At 47.7% G+C, this 25,787-nt stretch overlaps 1 protein-coding gene across 6 annotated transcripts in view; it reads left to right on the forward strand.

The window, feature by feature from the left end:
* PTPRF (protein tyrosine phosphatase receptor type F) overlaps positions 1-25,787 on the forward strand; it is a 393,406-nt gene that overhangs the window by 295,861 nt on the left and 71,758 nt on the right. For all 6 annotated transcript variants that reach the window (XM_075039254.1, XM_075039258.1, XM_075039253.1 and 3 more), the window contains 4 exons: positions 3,870-3,980; positions 20,646-20,915; positions 23,734-24,315; positions 24,884-25,017. In XM_075039254.1, coding sequence (XP_074895355.1) covers positions 3,870-3,980; positions 20,646-20,915; positions 23,734-24,315; positions 24,884-25,017 — 1,097 coding nt within the window. The remainder of the gene's footprint in view (positions 1-3,869; positions 3,981-20,645; positions 20,916-23,733; positions 24,316-24,883; positions 25,018-25,787) is intronic.

Genomic DNA, 25,787 nt, shown 5'->3' on the forward strand with positions numbered 1-25,787 from the left:
TTTCTCAGGAGCTGTCAGCTCTTTGATAAACTGAGATGTGTTATCGGGAACAGATCTGAGCCGCAAGCGAGATTGACATGACATCGCAGCGTGGTGAGGAATGGCTGCCCCTCTTCTGCTGGAGCCCTGCTGTGGTTCAGGGTGCTTAGGAGGCAGCGGAGGTTGAGTGGTGCTCAGCAGGGAGAGGTTTCACTCTGATGCGCGTGTACCGCTGCAGAGACCCATGAGCTCCCAAACAAGCTGTTTATTGCTCTTCTCTCTACACATCCGCACGTCCTGATGGAAGATGGTCCTCATGCATCCACTGAAGCTGTGCTACCTTATTGCAGATCAGGACTCAGCCATGCAAACGAGAACAAGGCACCTGGCACAGGAGCACTGGAGGAGTCCATATGAAAAGTCTGCAGTAACATCCTGTGTGAACAAGACCTCACTCGGCAACTTGTGCAACATAAATCCCAAAATAATGAATAAATCGGCCTTTATAGCCCTGGTTTGCAGAGAGACACAGAAGATTATAAGATGAGATGTTGACAGGGCTAGGAATAGAAATCAGATCCTTTGCACTTGTCAAAGCAAAGAATTCACTGTGCTTTTGAAGGTCTTTGGATGCAGCTTCCGTGAACTTCAAGGAAAGGAGCTACTCAGGACTCAGTTCTTCCTTTCCTGTAGCTCCTTATGTCCTGTCCAGCCTAGACTTGAACCCTCTAAGAGATGAACCTGTTGCCTGTCTCTGCGATGACTGAACTAGAGCCTGGAACATTTTACACTTAGGGAGTTTTTCCCAAGGCTCAGATGCATTTATGTCTCCAACTTTCTGATCCCAGCAATGTCTGAGCTTCTTAACTTCATTCATAAATCTCTGTACCCTAAGATACCCTACGCTCTTCTGTATCCATCACTTAGTTGTAGGCTGTCCTTCAAGAAAACCCCTATAGTCTTGCTGACTGTCATTAGTTTACCATGATCCTTCCACTTTCTGCTATCTGTCAGCTATACTGCGGGATCTGTATGTTTGTCTAATGATGATTTATTGCAGTAACTGTTTTTTTTCTGGTTCAGTTGAGAAGTTTGCGTTAACTTCCTTCTGGGTTCTCACTTGCTCCTGATGCACCATAGTTTGAATAGTCGTGCCAGCCCAGACAAAACCAGAATCCCTTGCCCAATGTCCCTGAGGAGTTTGTAGGCAGTTGTTGACGCGTTATATGTTTATAGTATGATTCTAGAAATTGGTCCGCATTGGCTCCAGAGCTGACAGGCAACAGCAGCATGTAATCTGAAACTCCCCTCTGCCTTCATTTTCTTCATCCTCTTTAAGTTTTCCTCTTCTCTCTCCAGCACTGATGTTGGAGCCCCTAGAGATAAAGAATAGTTTGACTACCCAACGTTTAAGAGGCATGGTGATCACAAGTATAAAGGGTATAAATACCAGCAATATGTATTAAATGGCTAAAAGGGGAATATAAAAAGGTATGTGTTCATGGCAGAATTATCTAGGGATCTTACTTTTTTCTAGGGAGACTCCACTGCCTGTCACCTGAAGCTCGCTCTGCTTTCAGCCCAGGCAGCTGATGAGGGCTACAGGCTAAATCAGAGATGGGGTCTTCCTCAGGGTCATGACATGCACTCTTGTTTGTTTGTTTGTTTGTTTTTAAATTTGGGTGCATTTTACAGCAAACACTTTTTCCAGCCAAGCTTGTTGCAAGCACTCAGAATGAACTCTGCAGCACATGTGTGCCCAAAGAGTAATGAGTGGAAATTAAGAAGGGGATAATATATGGTGAGTTCCAGGGAAATCTTCCTGACAGAGAGCATAACCAGGCTGTGGCATCAATTCCTTGAGGAAGTGGTGAAAGACCTATCACTCGGCACATTTAAAATGGGATTGGACAGAACACAAGTACATTTACAACAAGGAGCAATCCTGCCCTGGCCCCCAGGGATGCACAAGATAACCTAATAGGTCTTTTCCTTTTCTAGATTCTCTGATTCTCTGTGTCTTGTCAATGCTGGGAAGCTTCGTCCTGCTCCACTGCCTGTCATGCTGCTGTCTGCTTGAAGATGTTTTTCCCAGGCAGCATGTAGAAATTCAACATTCTCCCTGAATTAAGCAGCAGTGCTCTGTAGGCTTTGGCCTGTGGGTGTCCAGAGAGCGCCATGGCTAGAGAAAGCTGGCAGGTCCTTTTGTTAGTAGGTGGAAAGACTTCTGCAAACAAGCTTTCTCTGTCTAGCTGAAGCCTCATTTCCAGCACTAATGCAACAATAGGGAGGGCTCTGTACATCATTTTTATTATATGGCAGAACCCAGGGAAGTTCATTTTTCCCGATGACATATAGACTTATGCTACAGTCTCAATTTATCCTTCTAAATAATGTAGGTGGCAGTGGTTGATTCACATTAGTTTTTCTTCTGTTCTGATGATATGAAAAACTGAGTTTGACCTCTGCAGCTCAAACCAGCGAGAAGGGAGAAGGCAATTTCACCAGCTATTCTCAGGGCCGCTCTCAGTGGTCGTTTTGAACCGTGGCAGGCAGAAATGAGTTCAAATCCTTACAAGCAAAGGGGTTAATGTTTTCTTTTAGTTCAGTATATGGTTTGTGAGCAGAGTCCCCTTCTTACAGGCAATCCTAACCAGCGGAATCTGAGCACTTGGAGGCACTTTAAAAATTATCCCCATGTTGCCTGGGGGGAAGCAGGCTGAGCACCAGCCACTTCAGTGTCTGGCCAACAGCCGTTGGCTCCTGCAGTGCCAGCTTGCTGTCATATGCAACCTGCTTCTTTCTTCCTCTGCATCTCCATCTTTTAGTCTGCGTATGGGGCTCGGTTAGGGGAGTTTACATGTGACTAGTTTTGCAGTCATCTGTGCTAGGCAAAAAGTTGGATGAAAGACCAGCCTCCTAGGCTGAGCGGTGCTGGACACCAGTGAAATAGGCTGAGCAGATGAGAGAAAATCACCTTAGACCAACACTCACTTCCACATCATGGGTACTCTACAGGTTCCCCGTGTAAATTGCTACTCTGTGTGCTCTGACAATTATTGCAATTATTTAGATGTGCCCCTCATGCATCTGGCACTTTGGGGATGGGATCACATCATGTCCTGAGGAACCTGCAGTCTGCGCTAAGCAACTGTTCCTGACCCAAAGCTGGAGGAGCAGGCACTGCTGGGACAAAGGCAGAGCGGCTTACACGCGAGCGCCGTGCGGCAAAATGGGTGTATTGCATTGGTGTACATCTTTGATGTCTCAGGCCGAGTTTCTAATCTTTTTATATCACATATAATGAAATCTGAAAGAACAAGGAGATCACTGATGCGGAGAAAGCTGACAAAAGTCGAAGTGTTTTCTCAAAAGGGGATGTCTGTTGGAAGGAGGGGTGGTGAGGTGGGAGAGATGGGACTCTGCCAGTTTCTGCAGGAAGGTCGCTATTTGTTAAGTGTTTGCTAGGTTTTGCGTGCATCAGATAAGAAACAAACAGCTGCAGTTAGTGTGCTTTGTGTTTGGCTGGTTTGATTAAAGGCTTGTTAGACAGGATTCCCATACCCCATGTAATTAATATGTGTGTATGTGTATGTTTTTTTTCCTTTATTGAAGCAATGAATACAAGTGGTTGGGGTGGTTGGAAATACATCAGTAACTGGTTCCCTGTACATTAAAAAAATAACAATAATCAATTGCACAAGCTTCTAACAGCAGACTGGGTACCTTTTGGCTGTATGCTGGTACCCTGTGGGTAGGGAACATCATGATATATTTATCCAGGAAGATACTTTAAAAGCGTGGGGCATGGTCTTCCTTTTCTGAGGCTGGCTGTTCATTACCAGATTTGCCATAACCTGAATTGTCTGTGTCGTTTTGTTTGTGTACAGGAGCTCTGCAAATAGAGAACAGTGAGGAGTCAGACCAAGGCAAATACGAATGTGTTGCAACCAACAGCGCAGGAACCCGCTACTCTGCCCCAGCTAACCTTTACGTTCGAGGTAAGAGCAGCTTCCACGCAAGGAGGTCACTCTTCTCCTGCCCAAAAGGCTCCATGGCTTTCAGTGACGGAGTATGTTCCCTGTCTTAGAGCCCTGATCACACTTTGTGGATTGTGTGATGTGGCCTTTTGCTCAAAAAACAGCAAGTTCAGTTCAAGGATATCTTTGATCCATGTTGGGTTTGATTCACATTTCTGGAAATTTGTTTTTGCTGTTTATATGCTGTTATGTAAAATGCTGAAATATGGGCAGAATTGGAATTCCTTTCTCCCTTGAACTCCCTAACTTTGTGTCATAGTTGGGATCAAGGGGAGCTTAATCCTCTTAGTATAAACTAACCTTTGGTGGAGTAGTGTAAAACTGGTCATGCTCTGATGAGCCAGAGGTGCTCAGCTATAGGTGAATTGATATTTAGGCCTCTGCCTTGGAATGTGTATCTTTAAAAACTGAACAGCTTTTTGGAGTTGTCCTAATCCATCTGACATGCATTGATGATTGAGCCTCTGGGTATTAATGGCTCACACTGGGAACCTGCTGGAAATTAGCCACAATTCATGTAAAGTGATTTTTCTAATGGTTATGCTACGTTGCCGGTTTAAAACTGTTTTCAACATACCAGAATAACTAGGTTTTACATTACAACAGTCTCCTGCCAGTTTTCTTTCTCTACATTAAAGGTGTTTGAGTTAGCTTGGAGAGAAGCAAGGGCTAAATTTCCTTTACTTTCTGTTAATTTCGGCAAGAAAAAAATGTGCTGCTTTATATGAAACTCTGTGTAACCAGAACCACTGGTCAGGAAACCCTGGGACATGTAGTATGGATTCTCCCAGGAAGAGAAAGAAGATTCCTGTGCTGGTGCAATCCATTGTTTGTTAGGAAGTTAGAAACAGATTTTATTTTCACGTAGTAAATCAACTGTCTAATAATAAAATCTCATCTTCATTTCTTCCTTCCTCTGTTTTGAAGAACGAAAATACAACCTTAAAGCTGTATATGCATTGGTTAGTATGGAAAGAGGACATGAGAATGATTAAGTCTTCACATTCTGTGTGTTTGCTTCTAGGGGTGGCTTCTGGCATTGTTTCCTTTGCTTATTCTGGGGGACTGCTTTTTTATTTTGCAGCGTAATTTGGATTATAAGAGTCTTTGGAAGACTGAAGTACCCAATTAAGCATATTCAGAAGATGAAGCTATATCTATGCAGTGGAATCACTCATTTCACTCTCACAATGTAATTATGGATGATTTTAAACTCCCTGTATTCTTGCATGTTCATTTTTCAGGCAAGCTGTACTGAAAGTCATCCCACATTGTCACTTTGTACTCTGAAGGAAAGGATCCTAGTTACCAGACTGGCTGTTGTTGCATAGGTTTGTGTGGATACCCAGCCATTTTGCTGCAGTATTTGGGATGTTTTTGCTTCCTGTGACATGCTCAGATTCTCAATGTTCTGTTTTCCATAGAGGTGTGGCTGAAAAAAGGTACAGGAGGTTCAAGAGGTAGAAAAACTTCCTCTTAACAACTTTCCAATTTCTTACTAATGAACACTCTTTATTTAGCAAGTGAATCCTGTAGGACTGAGGAGTGTACTGAATTTTACACTTGGCTTGCTGCTCAGCAAGATTCGTCTGTCCTGTTTGGGCTAGGCATGGGCTGTGGATGGTCTGCACATGTGAGAGGATCCTGACTTTCACCGAAGAAAGCATGTTTTTAGACATATGCTTTGCTGTTAACTGTCATTTTCTTACACATAAATTTTTGGAACAAGCCTTTTTATTGCACATAATCTTTACAATGTCAGTCTCCAACCTGTGTGATCCTGATAAAGCCCTGCTGTATATTTAAGACAGGATACCCCATAAATTACTATCAGATGAAATTCACTGTGCATACTAGGTCCTAGATGGTATTTGTGCTTACAGTTTCTAATAGCAAATGTTCTACCAAAAAATATCATATTGTTACCATATTAGTTAATGACTTCAAAAAGTTAGTCAAACCAAGAACAATACTTTATTTCTTTAACAAGCAAGGAAAAAAAGGAAAATATCTTGCTTTCTCAGGTCTGGGATGCAGAATAAAAGAATCCCTGTTTTTTCTTCTTGTGACAGTCCTACAGTGTTGTCATTAGACAGATCAGTGACTTCCAGTAGGGTCTTTAGAAAGTGCCTGCATCTTTACTAGAGAAGACATTAATTAATGCTAAATTACAGTGGAAATTACAGTGGAAATTAAGTGTGTCAGCTGCACTGCCACTGCATGGTGGTTTCATAATGATTGACCTCATTGCAGTGAATACCTAAGAAGCTGGCCACTTTCTCGGAAAGCATGTCTGAGTACTGAGCAGCAGTACTAATTTCCACCCTGTGTAGTTCTCAGGACTGCTTGTGCCTGCTCTCATTTACAGCCTATTGTTTTTTTAATAGTTCAAATGTTTTCTTGACTCTAGGGGTTTATGTTTTTGATCATGTCCTCCCCTTTCCTAGCCTCCTAGGTAGTCCTTTGTGAGTGTGCTGTGTTAAAAAGCACAGGCTCGTTAGCATCTTTATCATACTTTTCATGCTAACAAAGGAAGATACTGGGTGCTGAGAGGGAGTATCCAGGCACTGCTCAGGGCTTCCTATATCAATGAAAGAACAGGAGGCGGAAGGAGCAGGCTACGCCGGTGTCTTGTCTCTGTGAATCCTTTAGAGCCAGCACTTCTGCACAGATGGACTTCATTAAAAGTTAAAACATTTCCACACCAGGGATTTGTAAAGGAAAATGGATGCATTTTCCTTGAAGCTGTTGTTTTCACCTTACTAAGTGTGCTGGAAAGCAACTCTCATAAGCCTTCTGCTTCTGGACTGACAGGTTGGTCTGTCTGCTGCTGCAGAGCTGGGATGGGGCTGGGGACCGGGGCTGGGAGCTGACTGCCTCCCACTGCTAGTCTTCAGCGCTCCAATGCATGGAGGGTTGCAGAAAACAGCCAGACCATCACAGGAGCAAGAACAGAGTGAAAGCAAGAGCGGAGAGCGTGCCAGGGCAAGGTGGCTATCTGGGGCATAGCAGGGACTTCAAAGGGGACACAGGTGGCATATTCCTATCCTGCCCCTTCAGCACAAGCATGCTTGCTGGTGCTGGTCTGGATGTTGTCATTACCACCATGAAGGAACACTTATCCATTTGTGGTCCATGGTTACATGTACTACAGTACATTGTAGCAATGATTAGATTTGGGAGTTGATGGTGCTGCAGGGAGAAGGGAAGGGAATAGAAACGTATGGAAGATGTGATTCCTCTAATCCAGAGATCTTACTGTCTTAATTTAGCAGCAAAAATGCAAGAAGTTGATCCAAGACATATGAGAAATTGATTTAAGAGTAGAAGGCAGATTGGACCTAGTGTGGGGGGGAAATAAAAAGGCGGTGTCATTTTGTCATGCTCACTGGGAGTATAGGTAATTGCACTGATTCACCTATGCTGTTGGTTTTTTATGAACACATTTCACTCTTCATTTGCCTACAGCTTCAGGGACATCTGCACAAAGAGGAGGATTTTCAGCCAAAAGACTTGTCCTATGAAATGCCTGTGAAGGTGGTGGCCTGTGTGGTGCTCCCCTCAATAGAGGCGCTGGTACTTTTTCCCTGTATGAAAGGTTTTTTCTGCCCTTCTGTTTCTCTACACGTGGCATTATTTTATTCCTACTTTAGTGAAGCAGATGAGCAGGAGGACTGTGTATAAGAATATCCTTATTAATACACTGCGGAGTTCACTAGGTATGTTCCCCAGTGCTGCTTACAGCAGTGAGCAATGCAGATGCTATTAGAATAGTACTTATTGGAGCATTGGCTGCATACTTCCCCATCAAATGAGAAATCTGCTGCCCAGTTTTCACTTCTTCAGTGCTGCTTTTCTCGCCTTCAGGGTGTGGTCCAGTGGGGCGAGTGCAGTGAGTTCCCTGGCCCAAAATGCTACATGTACTGTAGAGAAGCAGTTGCATAGCTGCTTTTAAAAAAAGACCATTTAAAACTGAATCATCTCCTCTGTCCCCAAATCACAAACTAGTAAATCAGACTGCAGTAAATAGAAATGGTATTACTGCAAAAATGCCTGCTTTCTTGATCTGCTTTTTGAAAGGCCAGGCTAGTATTTCATTTGGCAGCAGGGAAACTTGCTTGGAGTCTGAAGTTTTATTTGCCAAGTTTCACTAAGGAGCCATCACCCAAAATGAAATCAGGATTGCGGCTCTGTCCCTGGCAGCGATTCTCTGGCCTCCGCAGGGTTTTACACTTGGGGACTTGGCGGCAGGTTAGGCTCAGACACGGAGGGAGCTCACCGAAGTGGCTACTTGCGGCTATATGATGCTTACTGCAGTGGGGACCTTGTGTAAATAATAATAATTCTGAATGACTGACATGGGCCTGGAGCAACAAGACTTGAAGCATTTGAAAAGGACACTCTGTGCTTATGTAATATTAAAACAGCTAAAATAGCAACAGCAGTCAAAGCTTGAGGCTATTGCCAGGAGAAGAGTTAAAACTGAGGACAGTGGTCAAACAGTCAGTGACCAAAACTGGGGATGTCTGAAAAATGGCTAAATAATGGGGAATACGTTTGTTTACAACCCAGCTACATGCACACTTCTGGCAATGTGCTCTGTTAAACCTTCCTCTCGTCAGGGTTGATGGTGGTGACATTACTTGACCAGAGAGGGGCACTGCCGGCGCTTGAGGGCCTGGCAGCCGTCACAGACAAGCAGAGACTTGTGAGGGAGATGCCTGGATGACAGGAAACGCGAATGGGCAGTTGAATCAGACCAGATGACCCAGACTGCTGCTTTGGATAGATGTCTGCCTTGGACCATCAGAAGCAGCAAAAACAGGCTGCGATAGAGGCCACAGAGTAACTACCCCTCAGCAGTTGGTACATGGCTGAGGAGGGCTACGGGTCTGAAGGGCCACGATCTCCCTGTGTACACTCTGTGAAGTCCTGACCTCAAAATAATGCTGCAGTACAGCAATGCAACAAAGAGCAGTGACCCTTTCATGAAGAAAGTGCACTCCTCTTTATGGGATTTCAGTATTTTTAACTTCATCTCCTCTGCCCCTGGGTGCTGCTCCATGCTGAAGCTACTGCTATAGCCAAAGTTAGAGCAGCTGTAGTTCGGGCAGATGCATCTCGGCTAGTTGTAAGCAGGCTCAGGGTGAGCACAGCCAACGGCATGGCCAGAGCTGCGCAGCACTCGGCACCAGCAGACGTTTGCTGCTCAGCTGTGACTGTGTGTATCCTTGTGCTGGAGCTGGCTGGCTTCAGAGCCGGAGAGGCACATAGAGGCTTCTGCCAAGTTTTCTCTTCCCCATATAGTACTAGGAATATTTTTGTCGTATTTTCTCCTGGGGTGAAGTGTGTTCACCATCAGTGTTTCTATGAGCATTTTGCTATGCTGTAATGATTATAATGGTCACGGTTTAATAAATAATAGTTCTTTGTCCTTCTGCTAGCACATTTCATCTAAAGATTTCCATGTGCTTTATAGAATTCAACTAAATAAGCTTAACAGTTTTATTCCTTGCAAAGTCCTTTGACGGTTAAAACTGCAACGGAAGGCTCAAGTCTGATTATTTGTAAAATTACCTGTATGGAAAATAGAAGGAGAGTGGCTGGTGGCTCAGTGCATGATAATGCAACACAGAAATGGACTCCGAAACCTATTTCCCCCTCCTTCCCACATGACCTGCATAGACATCTGTGGAACAATTAGGCCTGCGTATCTGTGCCGACTAAATGTCCATTCCCTCTCCTTCCACATCCACTTACACAAAGGGTTAGGAAATCCATCTCTGGTGTTCTGAGATTTTCTGCTCTTAATTGAATTCATGCATGCATGTGTGTGCACTATGAATGGGAAAGGATGGTTGGGCGCCCTGAGCATCCTGTCTGTCTCTCTAGGATGGAATATACTCATCACTGTGGCATGAGAACATTGTTCATTGCATATAATGGGAGGTTGTCTTATTCTCATGTAATCTGGCGTAAAAAAGACAATCTGTCCTTTTTTTCCTCTATACCTCTAAAAGCTGTAAAGGATAAAATTTGATTTATGTGGAGTCCTTGAGACACAAGACGTGCGTTTGGAGATAAGCAGGAACAGGTTCATCCCCCTCTGGGTTTTTGTTAACCTCTCTGTCTTTTCGATTCCAAAGTGTCTGGGTTTGCCTTTATATTAATGCCTTGCATAGCACCAGAGGGTTTTCAGCACAGGACAGATGCTGGCAGTTCCCAGCAGAATTGCAGAGCCAATTGGGATAATGAACTTTTTTGTTGCTTTCAGGAAAGTATTAGCTTCCCACTCTTGAAAAGCTTTAGAAATGTGTTCCTTTGTTTGAGCTAGTGATCTAAACTCTTAGACCTGTGCATTTATATCCTGGCCACATCCCCCTGCCTTGTTTCAGGGAGCTAATGCCCAAGAATACACAAAAGCAGACCCATAAGCCCAAATTCATTCTTTCTGCAACAAGCTGCTGTGGTTAGAGTATTGCTGCTGCTGCAAGCAGCAGACAAGCATGTCTGTGGCAGGGTAAAAGCCAAATTCAGTTGGCATGGGAATTTCTGCTTACAGAGCACTGGACCCATCTGACAGTCAGGACTGGCAGATGCGTGTCTGATACGGCCTCGCTCTTGCTTCTTCGGTGTTTCAAGTTGGATCTCAAAGGAGCCCCATTTTTACCTTCTGGAGTTTGCTTATTCTCTGGTGGCATTTCTGCCGTGACTTGATGTGCACTTAGACTGGCATGCTCAAGTTAGCTGCCAGGCAGCTCAGGTTCGTGAGAACACTGTAGCATGCCTATTGAGCCATGGTATTCTACACAAGGGATAGATACTCTGGGTAACCCTAGCTTTAAATCTTCTGTCCCTACATGGGGGGGCAGATGTCATTTACTGTCACTGCTCAGAGTCATTTGTTTTGTAAAAAAAGCAGAAAAACTGTTGATAAAACATGCTTCTTAGCTTAGGAGTGACATGGATAGAGAACCAGAGATAAGGCAGCATGTGAATGGGATCTGTAAGGAGATGAAACTTTCCATTTACATTTATCAGGTTTATCTCAGGTAAAGCAGCAACTGTTTAAGCATTAACTAAAGGGAAAGGAGAGAGAACTTTCTGCCCAGGTGTTCGGTCTTGCCTTACAGCTGTTCCAAAATAGCCTGCTACTGGGTTTTATTCCCCATAAACCACTAATATAATAAGAGATTAAGAGATGATCCAGCAATTAGTGACAAATAGCAGGCCCCAAACTTGTTCCTGTTCGACAGACCAGAAAGTAATCTGTTTGAATTACCGTGTTTCACATGTGTTTCCTCACCTTTCCAACTGTAATCTGAAGTGTCAACACGTAGGGAAAGCCACTGCCGGTGCCTACTCCTGTCTATGCACACTGATGCAGTGCAATCCCTGCCAGGCTCCCCAAAACAAAGCTCCTGGCTGTCCCCCAGCTGCAGCAGCACCCCTCACCTTGCCCCCGGACAGGCCAGGTGGCATCACAGCAAGACCCCTTGGTATGGCTGGGGTCCGTCAGCCCTTCCCACGGGCAGGGGGAGGCTCTGCAGCTGCTGTGCTTCTGCAGCAGGGATGAGTGTTCCCGTAGCTGTTCCAGCATCATCCCCCATCATCCCTCAGCATCACCCTTCACCAGCTTCTTGCCGTTCAGTCGCACAGTCCTAACGGGTGCAGCGGGTTGGTCCACGCTTGCAGCACTTGGAGTTTGTGTTGCCCTGTTGCGAAGTTAGTGCTGCTTTCCAGAAACACAGCCGTTCGTGGTACACCTGGTTTGCCAGACGCGCTGTCCTTCCTGGGCAAGGGCAGGAAACAAATCCTCCCTGTTGGGAAGAGCTGAGCAGAAGGCAGAAGCCCTTCGCTGTCTGCTGAGGCCATGCGGATGTGATACGCTCCATTAGATTAGGAAGTAAAGTGGTGGCTTGGGAGCAGCAATAAAGAGGTTCCCTCCCATCAGAGGGTCTCACAGGATTGAATGAGCCTTATGTTAAAGTTTTGTGGACCAAGAGGTAAATCCCCTGTCTGAAGCAGGCTAGAGGAAACCTGGACCTTAAGCTAGGACTATTTGTTTTGAGGATGTCCAGGTGGGATCCTCGCTGGATGTGGCCCTTGCTTATGGGCCAATTAAGCTCTGAGTTGGCTGCTTCGGTCCCCTGGTATCAGTTCAGTTGAAGAAATGTAAACAACTGTTTTGCTGTTCTTCTGCAAGCTCCATTACGCTTCGTAGGCCACTGTTGTAGCTGTTATTGGCAGTTTGTTGCCTGGTCTGTACCATGTCAGTGTTGGTTAAAATCCCATCCTCTAATCACTGGAAATGGCTGACTGTACCGTTGTACTATATAATGCCACATACTGTTCTCTAATTTGCAGTGTTTCTGCTGGAAAGCAAATTCCTCCATCCACCTTCTCCTTCCCCCATCAAAAATGTGACTCATAAGCAGTCTTTAACTATCAAATCCACTTCTGTATTCTCTCAGCGAGGGTTCGATTACAGCTGATACACCACAGATCTGTAGCTGGAGTGAGGTCACTCCTGCTAGAGAAATAAGATCTCCTTTGTCTATAAGGAAAATGCAACTAACCTTCTACTGTCTCTCCCGCAGGAAAAAAACTGGGACCTGCTCAATTCTCTGGGTGTTTTTGTCCTTCTGATTTCTTGTCTGTCTCTCACTCGCAGCACAGTGTACCAATAAGGCTCTCCCGAAACTGAGCCCAGCTGAGACTGCACCTGTCTGTCACTTGCCTAATACCTCTCTGCTGCATTTAGCTCTTTGTTTGGAGAGGGAGAACAGCTCTTCATGGTAGAAGATTTTTCATTCACCACTTGGAACATTTCTTTCATACGTGATAAAATTGGGATCTACGTATATGCTCTTCCCAGTGTGTGGTCAATGGGTTTAAAGTGCCTTTGCCATCATCTTTATAGCTGGAGTGGGTGTGTGGGAGCACGTCAGTCTGTGTGATGGCTGGAGTCCCTTGCTCTGTGCGTGTGCGTGAGTGTTTTGCACATGTAAACGTGTCTCTGCGTCCAGCATCTGGCCCAGCGCGGGGCGGCCCCCGAAGCACACTCCATGTGAGTACGTGTGGGACGTGCGGTCCCCTCCGCTCTGCCTCAGTGAGTGGTGAGCGGGTCAGGGAGGCGGAGGGGCCAGCCCTGCTCCAGGCCAGAGCAGTGCAAGTGTGACGCACCCTTGTCCACGACATGGAGTGGTGTGTGTGCACGGTGGGAAGTCATGGCTGACCTCTGTAGTCTTGTCTTGTCGTTTCAGTGGTGTGCGGACAGATGAAGCTTGGCCTGTTTTTACTCTCTGTGTTTTTCCTTGTCTTTTTTTATTCCCTCCTCATCTTCATCGCACTCTGCCATCAAACAAAACAAACTTTCATCTCTCAGATCAGCGAGAAGGTTGGTCCTTTTCACTTCTTATCCATCTACAGTACACCACGTCAGATGGGACTTTTCCAGTAGGGAGAGGAGAGCCATCCCCAAAAGGGGAGGGGGCCCTACAGACTCTGGCTCCCTTCCAGGCACAGCCACAGTGTGCCTGATGAAATCTGCTTACTGTTTGCTGTGACTCTGGTGATGGCATTGATACTTTGCTTGCATGCCTTTGTTGCCTGACATATAAAATGCATAGAATATATTTTGCATGCAAATACCAGCCAGGGTGGTTTTGTTCAAAGGTAGGGTGGGAAGAAGTGCATGCTACTGTATGTGGGGTCCTTCTCTAACCTGTTACCTGTGCTAGGTGCCAGTGTAATACCTCTAAACTGCTGCTGCTTTCTGGCCAGAGATCAAGACCGGTCTTTGGAAGCAGAGATCAGAATGATCTCCAGTCTCCTCTTGAGTTTTTAGGGAGAGCGGGTTCCTCACTTTCTCCTGTAGCTTTAAAAGTTTTAACTTTCTCTAGAGGCAAAAAGCTTACTTTTGATCTCAGCTGGAGAAGAACTCAGCATGCTGCCCTCCCTTGCCACAGGGCAGCAGGGGCAGCTGGCTGAGAGATGCAAGGCCCTTGCGCTGAGGCAGCTTCCCTGCTCGTCGGCAGCCCCACTCTGGAGGTGGCCAGTTCTCCGTGCTTGGACAAGGGCCCTTTGCATGAGCAGGTCTGCCTCTCCTTTCTTCCCTGGGGCTGGGTCTTTCTCTTGCTGGCAGGAGAGCTCTGGCAGTGGCCCCAGCCTTACCTAGGATGGCTCAGGGAGTCCCGTGGTGATGCGCACAGGAGCTTGTAGCCACTCGGCAAAACCTGATTTGTACTTCGCACTGCTCTGTCCTGCTACCCTCAGAGAGCCAGAGGTGAATAAAGGATAATAGCGAAAGGTGATTCCAGCTTTTAAATTAAATCTAGCTTGAGGCACTCATAATTTCATGCTGAGGAAAGCTGGTGGTTTTGGCCAAAGTCCTGAGCTAGTTTCCAGAGATGACTCCTTCACTGAGCAGGTACCGTGCGGGTCCATCCCTCCACACGCACTGGAGGAGAGGGATGCTCGCAGCAGTTCTCCAGCCCGGCGCTGCTCCCAGGTGGCACGGAGAAGAGACCCTGGCTCCTCTCACACATGCCATCAGGCAGCTGCACGAGTTGATCTTACAATCATCACTGGAACAAGTTTTAACAAGTTGTCATAGCAGTTGTTCCAGTACACTGACTTCGCTGCCATTTCTCTCCCTGGAACGTGCTCTCGTTTAGATTGTACTGAGGCATGGGGCCCTTGTTGTTTACCCTCTAAAAATAGATTTCGTAGAGGATAAAATTACCTGAGCCCAGGACAATGATGAAAAATGAGAAGAAGGAAGAAAAGAGAAGAAATTAAAGCCAAGGCCCAAAGCCTCCTAGATTTCAGTGAATTTGGAGCACCGCTGTGATGGCTCAGGCACCTCTGGAGAATAAACCTTTGACAGGGCACTTAAACGTTTTAGCCGCATGGTTTAGCTGAGGGGAGGTAGCCGAGAATGGATATAAGCCAGCAGGAGCGGATAATTTCTCATTCTTTGTGTCGACCCCTCCTTCCCACCCCACCAAAAATACCCACGTACACAAATATTTAATGTGAAGCCAGAAATTAGTTTCTAAATATTCCATTGGGATTTGCCGTGCTTATAATTTGTTTGGCACTGATAATTACATCTTACATTTTTCCAGCTTTACTTAAAAGTGTGTACTGCTCACCCATGCATTTAATTATTGCTCTGTGACTGCTACAAGGTTATTTATTAACGAGTTATTTTATCTTGATACAGTGGATCTTTTCTCTTATTCCCTTCCTTAATGTTGTGTTATTTTCATCAGAGAAATTTCAGAGAGTGAATGCAAATTGCACAGCTCCACAATCTTGCTCTCCCTTACTTTGCTATTAGTATGTCAGTATGCTGAATGCTGATGTGTCTCCAGTGCTGCACCACTGTAATGATATATCCTCTTTTATATGTGGTTGTCAGCGCAAATAATTAGACCTAAAAGTTATAGCTGAAATATAATCCAAAAATGGCAAGGCCCTGTTTTGGAAATTGTCTATAAAATGTCAGCACTCAAGGATGCATTGGGAGCATAAATAGTACAGCATTGTTTGAGCACAAGATTAGACTGTAAATGCATTTTTTCTGGTTCCAATTTTTCCTCTCCTGCTGTTGATTCTGTCAATAGATTGAGAGACTCCAGCAACTGCCTTTCCATTTGAAGTCCTTCCTTAAAATGATAGCGCTAGGGAGAGATGAAAGGTGTCTACAGATGAGTAAACCACGCAGACCGATGATCGTGTTTGAGGCTATCTCCTAAATTCACTCCTTCCCGATTCTGAGGAGGTGGTTCCTGAGGAAGGCGGGAGTTTTGGGCAGGGTAGCAGTGTGCCGAGGGCAAGAGCACACCCCGTGCACAAAGGATCCTCCAGCTTGCCTAGCTGGAGTAATGAAATTGGGCAGCCTCAGCTTCTCAAAGACGTGCCCCTGCATCGCTCTCTACTACTCATCCCAGTTGGGAGGTTAGATAGAGCACAGCCCTCCGAACCGGCGTTTGCTGTGCTGGGGCCTGGGGAGGAGCAGCACAGCCCAGGCAGAGCTGGTCCTCCTTCAGAGCGAACGGGACCTCAGGCTGCCGTTCCTCCGTGCAGAGGAAGAGCAAAGGGGAGAGGATGTCAGGGCGGTGGTGCAGGACCAGAGCAGCTGGGATTGCCTCAGAGAGGAGCAGAGAAGTGTGCAGAGCGGGGCACAGCTCTCCGCTGCCATGGGGCAACACCCAGTGAGCCTGCAACAGGGGTGCCAGGAAGGGGGAAGGTGAAGCCCAGTTAGGCGGACGCCAGGTAGGCATGGTGGGAAGGAAACCCAGAAGCAAGAGCAGGCAAGTAGAGGTCCCTGCATCTCTGCAAGCTAGAGGGAGAGGTGTAAGCATTGTAGTTTGCTCGGCTGTACTGTGGCCAAGACAGCCAGCAGGGAAAAGCAGTTTGGTTTCCCCTTCCCTAGCAGCACCGCACAGTTTTGGAATCATGGGCAGTCTTCCTGGCACTGTTGTGTGTTTCCAGCAGAGCCTCGCTGTATGCCAGCAGTGTCTCATCACGCGAGAGGGGCTGAAAGCACCAGCCTGTGAGCCCTGAGCACTCATGCCCAGAGCTCAGAGCCTACAACTCTTGCAGACAGCAGCAGGGAGGGAGGGTCCCTGGTTCTCCAAGGGGGTAACGTCACCCTCAGAGGGAACCTGAGACGTTAGGAAACAGCCACTCCTGTGGCGAAAGGAGCTGGGCAATCGATTCATGCTCTTTGCTCTCAAGCCAAGGAATGTGCATGTTAATGCATGCTGAATTATTAACATTCTCAGTCTCAACCTTTGTGGCTGTTGTGTTGCCTGCTCCCCTCCTTCCTCCCCACGGTCCCCGCAGTGAGTGGGGAACTAGTCTCCACCCTGTCCTTTCTCCCTGTCCTGTGGGATCCAGGGCACGGGCTCAGGTTGCGCTGCACTGCTCGCCACTCCAGGGTTTCACTTGACTTCGCAGGGAATGCTCTCTACGGGGAGGCATGCTGAGTAGTGGAGCAGCACAGAGCCCTTACAATGCCTGTTCTTGGGATGAATGACAATGAATCTCATTTTTGACAGTCTGCTGGTTTAACTAAACCTCTGAATTACACTATTGTCCATTGAAATCATTTTAATATTCACAGCAATTTTCCCTGTGCTGTTCTTGCAAAACCTCCAAACCACCTTCTCTGATCTTTATCCAAAAAGAAGATTAAAAAAAAAATTGCAAATTCTTGTCAAGAAAATTGTAATAAAAAGGGAAATTTCATTGCTGCAATAAATGAAGAACAACAAAATTTTCTGGAGCACTTAAGGTAGCATCATGAGCTGTGCTAGGCCATGTGATTTGACTTGTAAATTGGACAGAAATTCTAAGAATGCTGCTTTTTGAGGAGTTATACTGATTTAAATTATTACCAGACTCTTATGCTAGAAAAGCAAGCGACTTAAATCGCTGTCTTGAGCCTGAGGAATGTGTTGATGGTGCTCTGCAAGCTGCTGTGAGAGCTCTGCCAGCTCTCGCTAATGCTAACTGACAGCATCTCCCCTTCTCCCTCCGTGCTGACTGGGACAAGAAGCTGCCAATTATCCCCCAAGAGGATGAAAGGCTGATGGAGCCAGTCCCTTCCATTGCACATGCTCCTGCCAGAGTATTGTCTGGGCCAGATCTCTCACCAAAGGCTTCGCCCTGACCCCCTCCCGCCTCCCATGTTGAGAGCTGACCCCTACCCATGGCATCCATTTTTAGCAGCTGCGGTGCCTTGGGCACCGCTGCTCTCTGTTACGGAGCAACGAGCCCATCTTAGCAGCTCTGCTGGTGTGCTAACGAGGGGCGGCCGGTGCAGCCGTTCAGGGTCGCAAAAATATACCGCAGAGGCCTGTTGAACTGCTCCTCTGTTGCCAGGCTTGAGAGCTGAGGCCCCGCGCAGCTTCCTGGCATGCCGCAGGCTGCAGCGTGCAGGAGGCATGGCCTGTGTCGAGGTCGATGATGCTGCAGCCTGCCCACCCTCTTGTACGGTTTGATCTGCAGGAGAGTTTTCCTTGCCATTCATCCCTTTTCTAGGCACACAAACACACTAACCGCCTCTGCTGCTCCCCCGTGGGTAGGACAGGGGAAAGCCACTTCCGAAGGGGCTCAGCCCTTCCCTTAACCCTGCTGAGTGAGCCCCCAGCCCCTTCGAAGCGCATCTCCCCTGCACTGTCCGCAGGGGAGCAGCGTGCAGTCGGCTGCTGACCTTCCCAGGGAGGGACGGCTGCAGCACCCACAGGCACTGCCTCTGCAGGACACATCAAGGGGGTCGTGGCACTGATGGGGCTTGGCATGGCCCCAGGAGCACCCCGAAAGCAGTGCTTGACAGGGGGGCACAGCGTGGGGCGCAGGGGAGTCTGCAGCGGGCTGTGCTGCCTCTGGTCTCACAGGGCTGGGGCTCAAAATCTGTTTGTGCATGCTGGGCTCTGGCCTTCCTGCATGACCTCTTGTCTTCCCGTGTCCCTGTACGTGTGTTCCTGTGCGCCTTCCCTCTCCCTGTCCTGCCCTCGCACTGCTTGCTCTCTGACTCTGTAGTGGCCTCCGGTGCCTGCCAGCCTGCTTGCCTGGTGCATGTGCGTGAGTGCTCTGTGCAAACCTATGGCTTTATCCTCGAAGTTTGCTCTTTTTTATTTTAATACAGTGTGGGTGGGTGGGTTTGGTCCTTGGATGGGGACAGAATTTGAACAGCTTCTACCTGGAATAATTTGATGCCATGTTCGTTGGAAAACGAAACCTGACTCTTAACGAATGGTGCTGGGATGCTTTGGTTGGAAATACACGCCATCATGTTAAACCATTGCCATGTCCATCAGGTTAACTCCGTATTCTCATGACTGCGTAGCACTTGAGTACACTTTCAGTTCTGTCTCGTTTGGGGAGCGCTGCCCCGTCAGTCAGGTAACGCCTCACTGGCGATCGCTCATGTAGCTATTGATTTGAGATTTAATAATTGATTAAAAGAAACAACCAGCAAGACTTTGGATTTAGACATTCAAAAAAAAAAAAAGCAAAGCAAGTTATCCTTCCCCTGGCTGGTAAGGAGCTAATGAGCCCTGTTTTGTCACTGAGACGATGTGTAGTACACACACAATGTTGACAGTATTGTCTAATTTATCACGAAGTCTTAGCTCTGTTGTACGTGCTAGTGTGGGGGCTTCCGCGTTCAGTCTATTTCTGCAAGCCTGTTGGTTTGGGGATGAATCATCAAAGAGAGCACTAGTGAAATTTCATTTGAGGAGAGTCAGCTTGGCAAGCGGAGCTGACACCTCTGCAGCTCACCAGGCTGTGAGCAGCTTTACCGTCTGCGGAGATGCTGTGGTGGCAGGAGCCAGCCCAGCAGAGCCGTGTCCCCCCCGGCCCCCCAGCGCCCGTGGGGCCAGTCGTGCCTGCGGCGCATTGTGAACTGGCACCGCTCAGGCTCCTGCCCGATTTCCACCTGTCCCGAGTGCTGTGGCTGTTTGCTGCTCCACCAGCCCGATGCACTGATGGAGGAGTGTAATTGGCCGGGAAAGGCTCCTCAGGAGCCGGTCAGTCGTGAACCCAGCTGATGCTCTGGGGCTGCCTTTCTGGTGGAAGAGGCTAGAGGATAGCAGGGCTGCTGGGCAAGACACGTTCGAGCAGTTTCCCTTTTTAACTACAGACTAAAATGAGCTTGCCCAGAGGAGACAAAGATTTACCGAGCACAGTTGTTTCTCTACCCTTGCTTAAATAGGCCCATAACACTAACCCTGAAGAAGGGGCCTCATTTCTCAGTGTCATTTTCCTGACGAGAATGCATATGGCAGGCAGCTTTAGAGCTTTATTGTAGCTGAGAGTTGCTTACAAATAAGTCTTGAATGAAATACCCAGCAAGGGATTGATACGAAGAGAAGCTGTGCAATGAAATAAGGAGGAATACATCTCCCGAAGTGCTGCCACAAAGGTGGGGAGGGTTCTGCCAGCCCAGCTCTCTTCTGTCAAAATGGATATGATCTCACATCTGTCAGGATTAGTTCTCTCCTGCCCAGCAAGGTGATCTGTTCAGGCCCTGACAATGTCATGCAGTTCTGGTGACTATTTTTTCTGAACCAAGGTAGAACCTCAGTTACATTTTGAAAGGAATTATATTTTATTTAGCAGCACGTGTGTGCTAATTCAGAAAGAAACCTTTCTGCTGCTCCTGCCCAAACCCTGTGAGGTTTAGGGGATGGGTTGCTTTACTCTAGAGCTAATAAATTGAGCAGGTAATTCTGTTTTGCAGAGCTTCAGTGGGCCCTGCACAGAGAGTGTGTGACTGGCATTTGTGCATTCTCTCTAATTAGAGGGATGTAATTTAAATGGAGGAATGTTTCATGTTAGTAATATGATTTCAAAAGGCTATGTTTGGAGGGAATGGATTGAGCCATCCCTTAATGAGTTCTTCTAATAAGATGCCAGTGGCTAAGGAAAGAGAGCAAAGTGTGTGCAATTTGGCAAAGCAGTGAACAGCTTTTGCACTTCATTTTATCTGTCCCGAGGGATAGACAGGCAAAAATGTTGAACCCCCCTCACGTACCCCCACAATGCAACTGAGCGCTCTCTGCTGGTTCTGTGACCCTACTAGCTGTCTCCTCCTTGTTTCAGTGCGGCGTGTTGCTCCTCGATTCTCTATCCCTCCAAGCAACCATGAGGTGATGCCTGGGGGGAGCGTGAACCTCACGTGCGTGGCAGTAGGTGCTCCAATGCCCTACGTGAAGTGGATGGCTGGTGTGGAGGAACTGACCAAAGAGGATGAGATGCCAGTCGGTAGGAACGTCCTGGAGCTGAATAACATCATGCAGTCTGCCAACTACACCTGCGTGGCCATCTCCTCCCTCGGCATGATCGAAGCCACAGCCCAGATCACTGTCAAAGGTAAGGAATTATTCCTCACGGTGCTCCTACTTAGGTTTCAATGGTGTAGCCCTTTGCCCAAAGTGTGTTTGAGTGCAGCCAACTGACTGCAGTCTCCTGTGACTTTTCCACCTTGCAAGGGATGTTCCCAAACCCACAACTTTGTTTTTTCCTGCTCAGAGCGTAGTATTTGCTTTGGGAGGTCATTTCCTCTTTCCCTACATGTGGCATGACGAGAGACAGGCTTGTGTCAGGCTGGGTCCCTGTTATGCCACGAGGGAACTTCAGTGAGTCTGTGCTCATCCCAGCAATTTCTGGCTTGTTCCATGCATCAGCAGGATCAGCTCAGCACAGCAGCAGGCCACAAGCTGTCCTGGGGCAGGGGTCTGTGGATGTCTGCAGTCAGAGAGCTGTTTGCACAGAGATATCCTCTTGCAGTAAGAGCAGGACAAGAAAGTTAATCCCAGCAATGTGAAGCGTCTGTGGGCCTCACAAGAATGAGCATCCTCCCTCCTGCAGGGAGGAGCTATTTGCGTTTCCTCTGTTAATTTTCTTTTTTCCCTTACTGCTCTGCCTCTTTCTCTTTCCTTTGTTGCTGTCCTTAACTTAAGGCATGCTTCCTGCTGCCGTTTCACAAGTAGCTTTGCCCCAAAGAGGGATGTTATTGCAGATTGCTGACCACTGGGTACACGGCAGCCCACCCAGACAGCTCCGTAACAGGAGGCTGAAGTACGTGTCCTGCCTTTCCCATCTGGGGCCAAGCAGGTCCACACTATCCCTTTCCTCCTCTCCTTGCAGTTGATTTGTAGCTCAGATTTCCACAGACATGTCATCTTTTGAGTCTGTCTGTTCTTGCAGGCCTCCTCCTGCACTATGGCCACCTTTAGCACCGAGTCCCTGCTTGAACAAATCACAGAATTGAGTGTTAGCCCTCTCTGACCTGGAGATTAACAGCAAATTCTCTCTTCCCTGATGCTAGTCAGAGGATGCTTTTAACCTTAGCTGCACACTGCTCCCTTTACTCACAGCATCTGCTAGTCAGTACCTTTTCCATCCCCCTTTTTCTTACAGAGCACAGGTGTTGCCTTGGTTATAGTACATAACCAAGAGTGTAGGGAAGAAAGGGGCATGATGGAGAGGTAGTTTGGACATGGAGGGAGGAGGTGGGAACTGCACCATTGCACTGATGGTTCCCAGTATTTATTTACCTCTTTGTACCTGGGATGACTCTGCCTCGCTCCCTCTTTGGCTGATGTGATGCCCACTGCCGCCCCAGGACTGCAAAAGTCCCCGGGACAGGGAGCGGTCTGCTCAGCTCCTTTAGCCCTTTGCCTTCCTCCTTGTTTCTCTGTCTGTCTTTTCTGCACCTTCACTCTGGATATCTTACTGCCTCTGTCCCTGAGTCCTTCACCTGGTGTTGCTTCTCCTGTGCTTGCTGGAAAGTAGGCCGTTTGCAGGGCAGACAGGAGAAGCAAGATGAGACAGAGCTGATTGCAGTAAGCGCATCTAAGGTACCAGACCTGTCCCTTGCTCACATGCAGGCTGCACACCCAAAACCTGGCAAGAATCAAGCTTGCCGTTCTCCAAAGGAAAGGGTGGATGAGTGTCATCTATCCTTGAATTGAAAGCCTGAGGGAGGCTGCCAATTTCTTGGATGCTCTAGGAAGTGTGTTCCTTCAGGCTGTAATATTGGGCGGGATGTGTTTGCCCCCCATGAGTCCTCCATGGGTAGTGGTGTTGTGGTTGGTTGTGGGTTGCATGCCATTCCCTCCCATACCAATTCAGCCCTCACCAATTTTCTCAGTATTCATGTTGCAGTAGCACTAGAAAAGGCATCCTCCCTGGCACTCGGAGCAGGCATGCTTCTGTGCTAAAGAGCCAGCCCTCCTTAGCTGAACCATGTGGAAACTGGAAACCTGATGGCTTTGCCAAAGAATGAAGTACTCGAGGATCTTAATTTGGGCTGAGCACTTTTCCTAGTCCCTCATCAAGCACAGCTGCATTACAAGTCACTAATGACTTTAGCAAGAGTGGTTCGTAGGAGGTTTAAAGTTACTGTAGACTTTAATTCAGTCATTGTCTTAAAGTATTTGTGTACTCTGAAAATCTCTCACACGCACTCATTCTCCTTCTTTGTTCTTTTGGTAAAATGGCAAATCTGGAAATGTTTGCTTGCAGTAGTTGTGTTCTTGTTAACACTTCAGAGATGTCAGTGTCAAAGCGTTCTCGTGTAACAGTTTATTGTCTGGTTGCAGTTTGACACACCACCCAGTGAAATAGTCGATGTGAAAGTTGGTAATTTCTCTGGCTGTATCCCTCTTGCATGTACTGTAATACTTACAAGGCATTCCCCCATCAACCCATCTAACAGCACTGTCCATGAACTCCCTATGGCCTAAGATGCTGTTTCTGTGGAAGCAGGAGCATAGCTCCAGATTACCTGTGGTGCTCTGATTGCTTTACTGTATCCCTTTGTAAATCAGCTGTATACCTGGCTTCTGGGGCCAGCCCAGCCCAGCAAGCACCTTCCTACTGCCACCTGAACCCCCATGACAGAAACATTCCTGCATCCCCGTTGAATTACCTTTATTTAGCCTGCTGCTGGTAAGTGCGTCAAGCACATCTAATAACATGATTGCTCTGTTTATCCTTCCATTAAGAACCACTTCAAGCAATATATGGTAATATAAAAATGCATGTTCTAGAGTATGAAATGATTTCTGCCTTTTAAAGAAGAATGTTAATGGGAGGTGGCAGCTCCATTTTTATCCCCGTGCACATTGCAGGGTTTGAGCTGGCTGAATTATTTAAATCACACCTCTCTGCCTTCCAATTGCAGCACTGCCAAAACCTCCAACAGAGCCATTAGTGACTGAAACGACAGCTACCAGCGTGACCCTCACCTGGGATTCGGGCAACTCCGACCCCATTTCATATTACGTCATCCAGTACAAGCCCAAATCCTTGGACGGTCAGTTCCAAGAGGTGGATGGTGTGGCGACAACACGCTATAGCATAGGTGGGCTCAGCCCCTTCTCGGAGTATGAGTTCCGGGTCATCGCAGTCAATAACATTGGCAGGGGTCCCCCCAGTGAGCTGGTTGAGGCCCGGACGGGAGAGCAAGCTCCTTCAAGTCCACCCCTCAAAGTCCAGGCACGGATGCTGAGCGCCAGCACCATGCTGGTCCAGTGGGAGCAGCCAGAAGAGCCAAACGGACAGATCCGAGGGTACCGCGTTTACTATACCACCGACCCGCATCTGCCTTTGAGCATGTGGCAGAAACACAACACTGACGACAGCCACCTTACCACCGTGGGGAGCCTCATCACAGGGACTACGTACAGCATCCGCGTCCTGGCCTTTACTTCGGTGGGCGACGGACCCCCCTCGGACATCATCCAGGTCAAAACGCAGCAAGGGGGTACGTATGGAGTGAGGTGCCATGGCTCCGTGTCCACCCCAGTGGTGTGCAGCTCAGCTGTGTGCCTGATCTGCACCAGCCGTTGCAACTGCACTTTTTGCTCAAATGGTTGCATGTCAGAGTCGCATCCTTGCCCCACAGCTATCAGATTTAAGCTGTCAGCTTGTCCTGGGGAGTCGGTCTCAATCTCTGTACAAGTAACGCAGCCCACAGTTTTGTCTGGGATACAGTGGCTAAAAATGTGACACAAGGCACTGGATGTAGATGTTGGCACCTGTGTAACTGTACTGGGCCCTTCTGGGGTCTGAGTACACGTGTGGAAGGAAGGAGCTGGGATGCAGTCGGGGCTGCAAGTGACCGTGATTCCCATAGTCACCTGCCTGGGTTCCAGAGGTGCTTGCTTGTTGCCTGGGTTGTTCCAAGACTACAGTACAGGGGAGAGGGAAGAAGGAAGGGTCCGGTAGGAATGAAAGAGGATCCTTGGAAGGTGAAACGCAGACTCTGCAAAGCCGTGCGCCTCCTTTCCCTGCATCTGCCTCCTGGCACTAACCATGTGTTTGGTCCCCAGTTCCTGCCCAGCCAGCTGACTTCCAGGCAGAAGCAGAGTCTGATACCCGCATCCTGTTGACGTGGCTGCCCGCCTCTCAGGAGCGCATTACCAAATATGAGCTGCTGTACTGGGAAGGGGAGGATGGCACTCAGGTGAGGATCCTGCCTCTACGTCAGCAGCACTTGGGGCCAGACATCACAGTTCAGCAGCTTGGGAAGGGTGTCTGCTTGAGCTGGGGTGGCAACAGGACTGTTTCTTCTCTGTGTCTTTTCTATCTCAGAGGTGTGTGATAGGAGTATGGCAATCTCTGTCTGGCTTCTGTGTGACCTCAGCAGTGATTGTTGATGCCCAGCAAAGTAGCTAGTGACTGGTTTGGGACTGGACAGGCTCCAGAATGCCATGACACCATCCCTGAGGCATCCTTACTGCTGGTGCCTTTAAACAGTAGGGCTTTTAGGTGGGTCTGAAATGGCCTCCAATATGTGTCTGCAGCTCCAGGACTGGTTACACTTAAGGACCAGATTGAGAGTGGCCTAGAGAGAGCCCTTCCGCATTTACTGCCAGGTCCCTAAAGGAAGTCCAGCTCTAAACAGATCAAAAGTAGTGCTGGCTTCAGGGCAGCACAGTGAGAACTGTGCCATGGCAGCATCACAGTGTCCCATGGTCCTCTTCTCCTCCTGTATTTATAGTGGCATGAGAGCTGCCAGAAATAAGTGCCCTCCAGGTGAAGTGGCAGCAAAACAAGTCCTTCACCAGCACTGTTTAGGTGCATTAGAGATCCCAGCTGCTCCAGGACAAGGGCTTTACTCTGTTTCATAGGCAGACATTGTCTGTTGGGAGGAAGCAAACTCATGTGTCCTGTGCCCCTCGTCTGAACTGTATAGCTAGACCCAGCATTCCCACAAAGCTGTCAGGCAGTGAG

The sequence above is a fragment of the Buteo buteo genome, chromosome 10 (assembly GCF_964188355.1).
Source record: "Buteo buteo chromosome 10, bButBut1.hap1.1, whole genome shotgun sequence".
Lineage (NCBI taxonomy): Eukaryota > Metazoa > Chordata > Aves > Accipitriformes > Accipitridae > Buteo > Buteo buteo.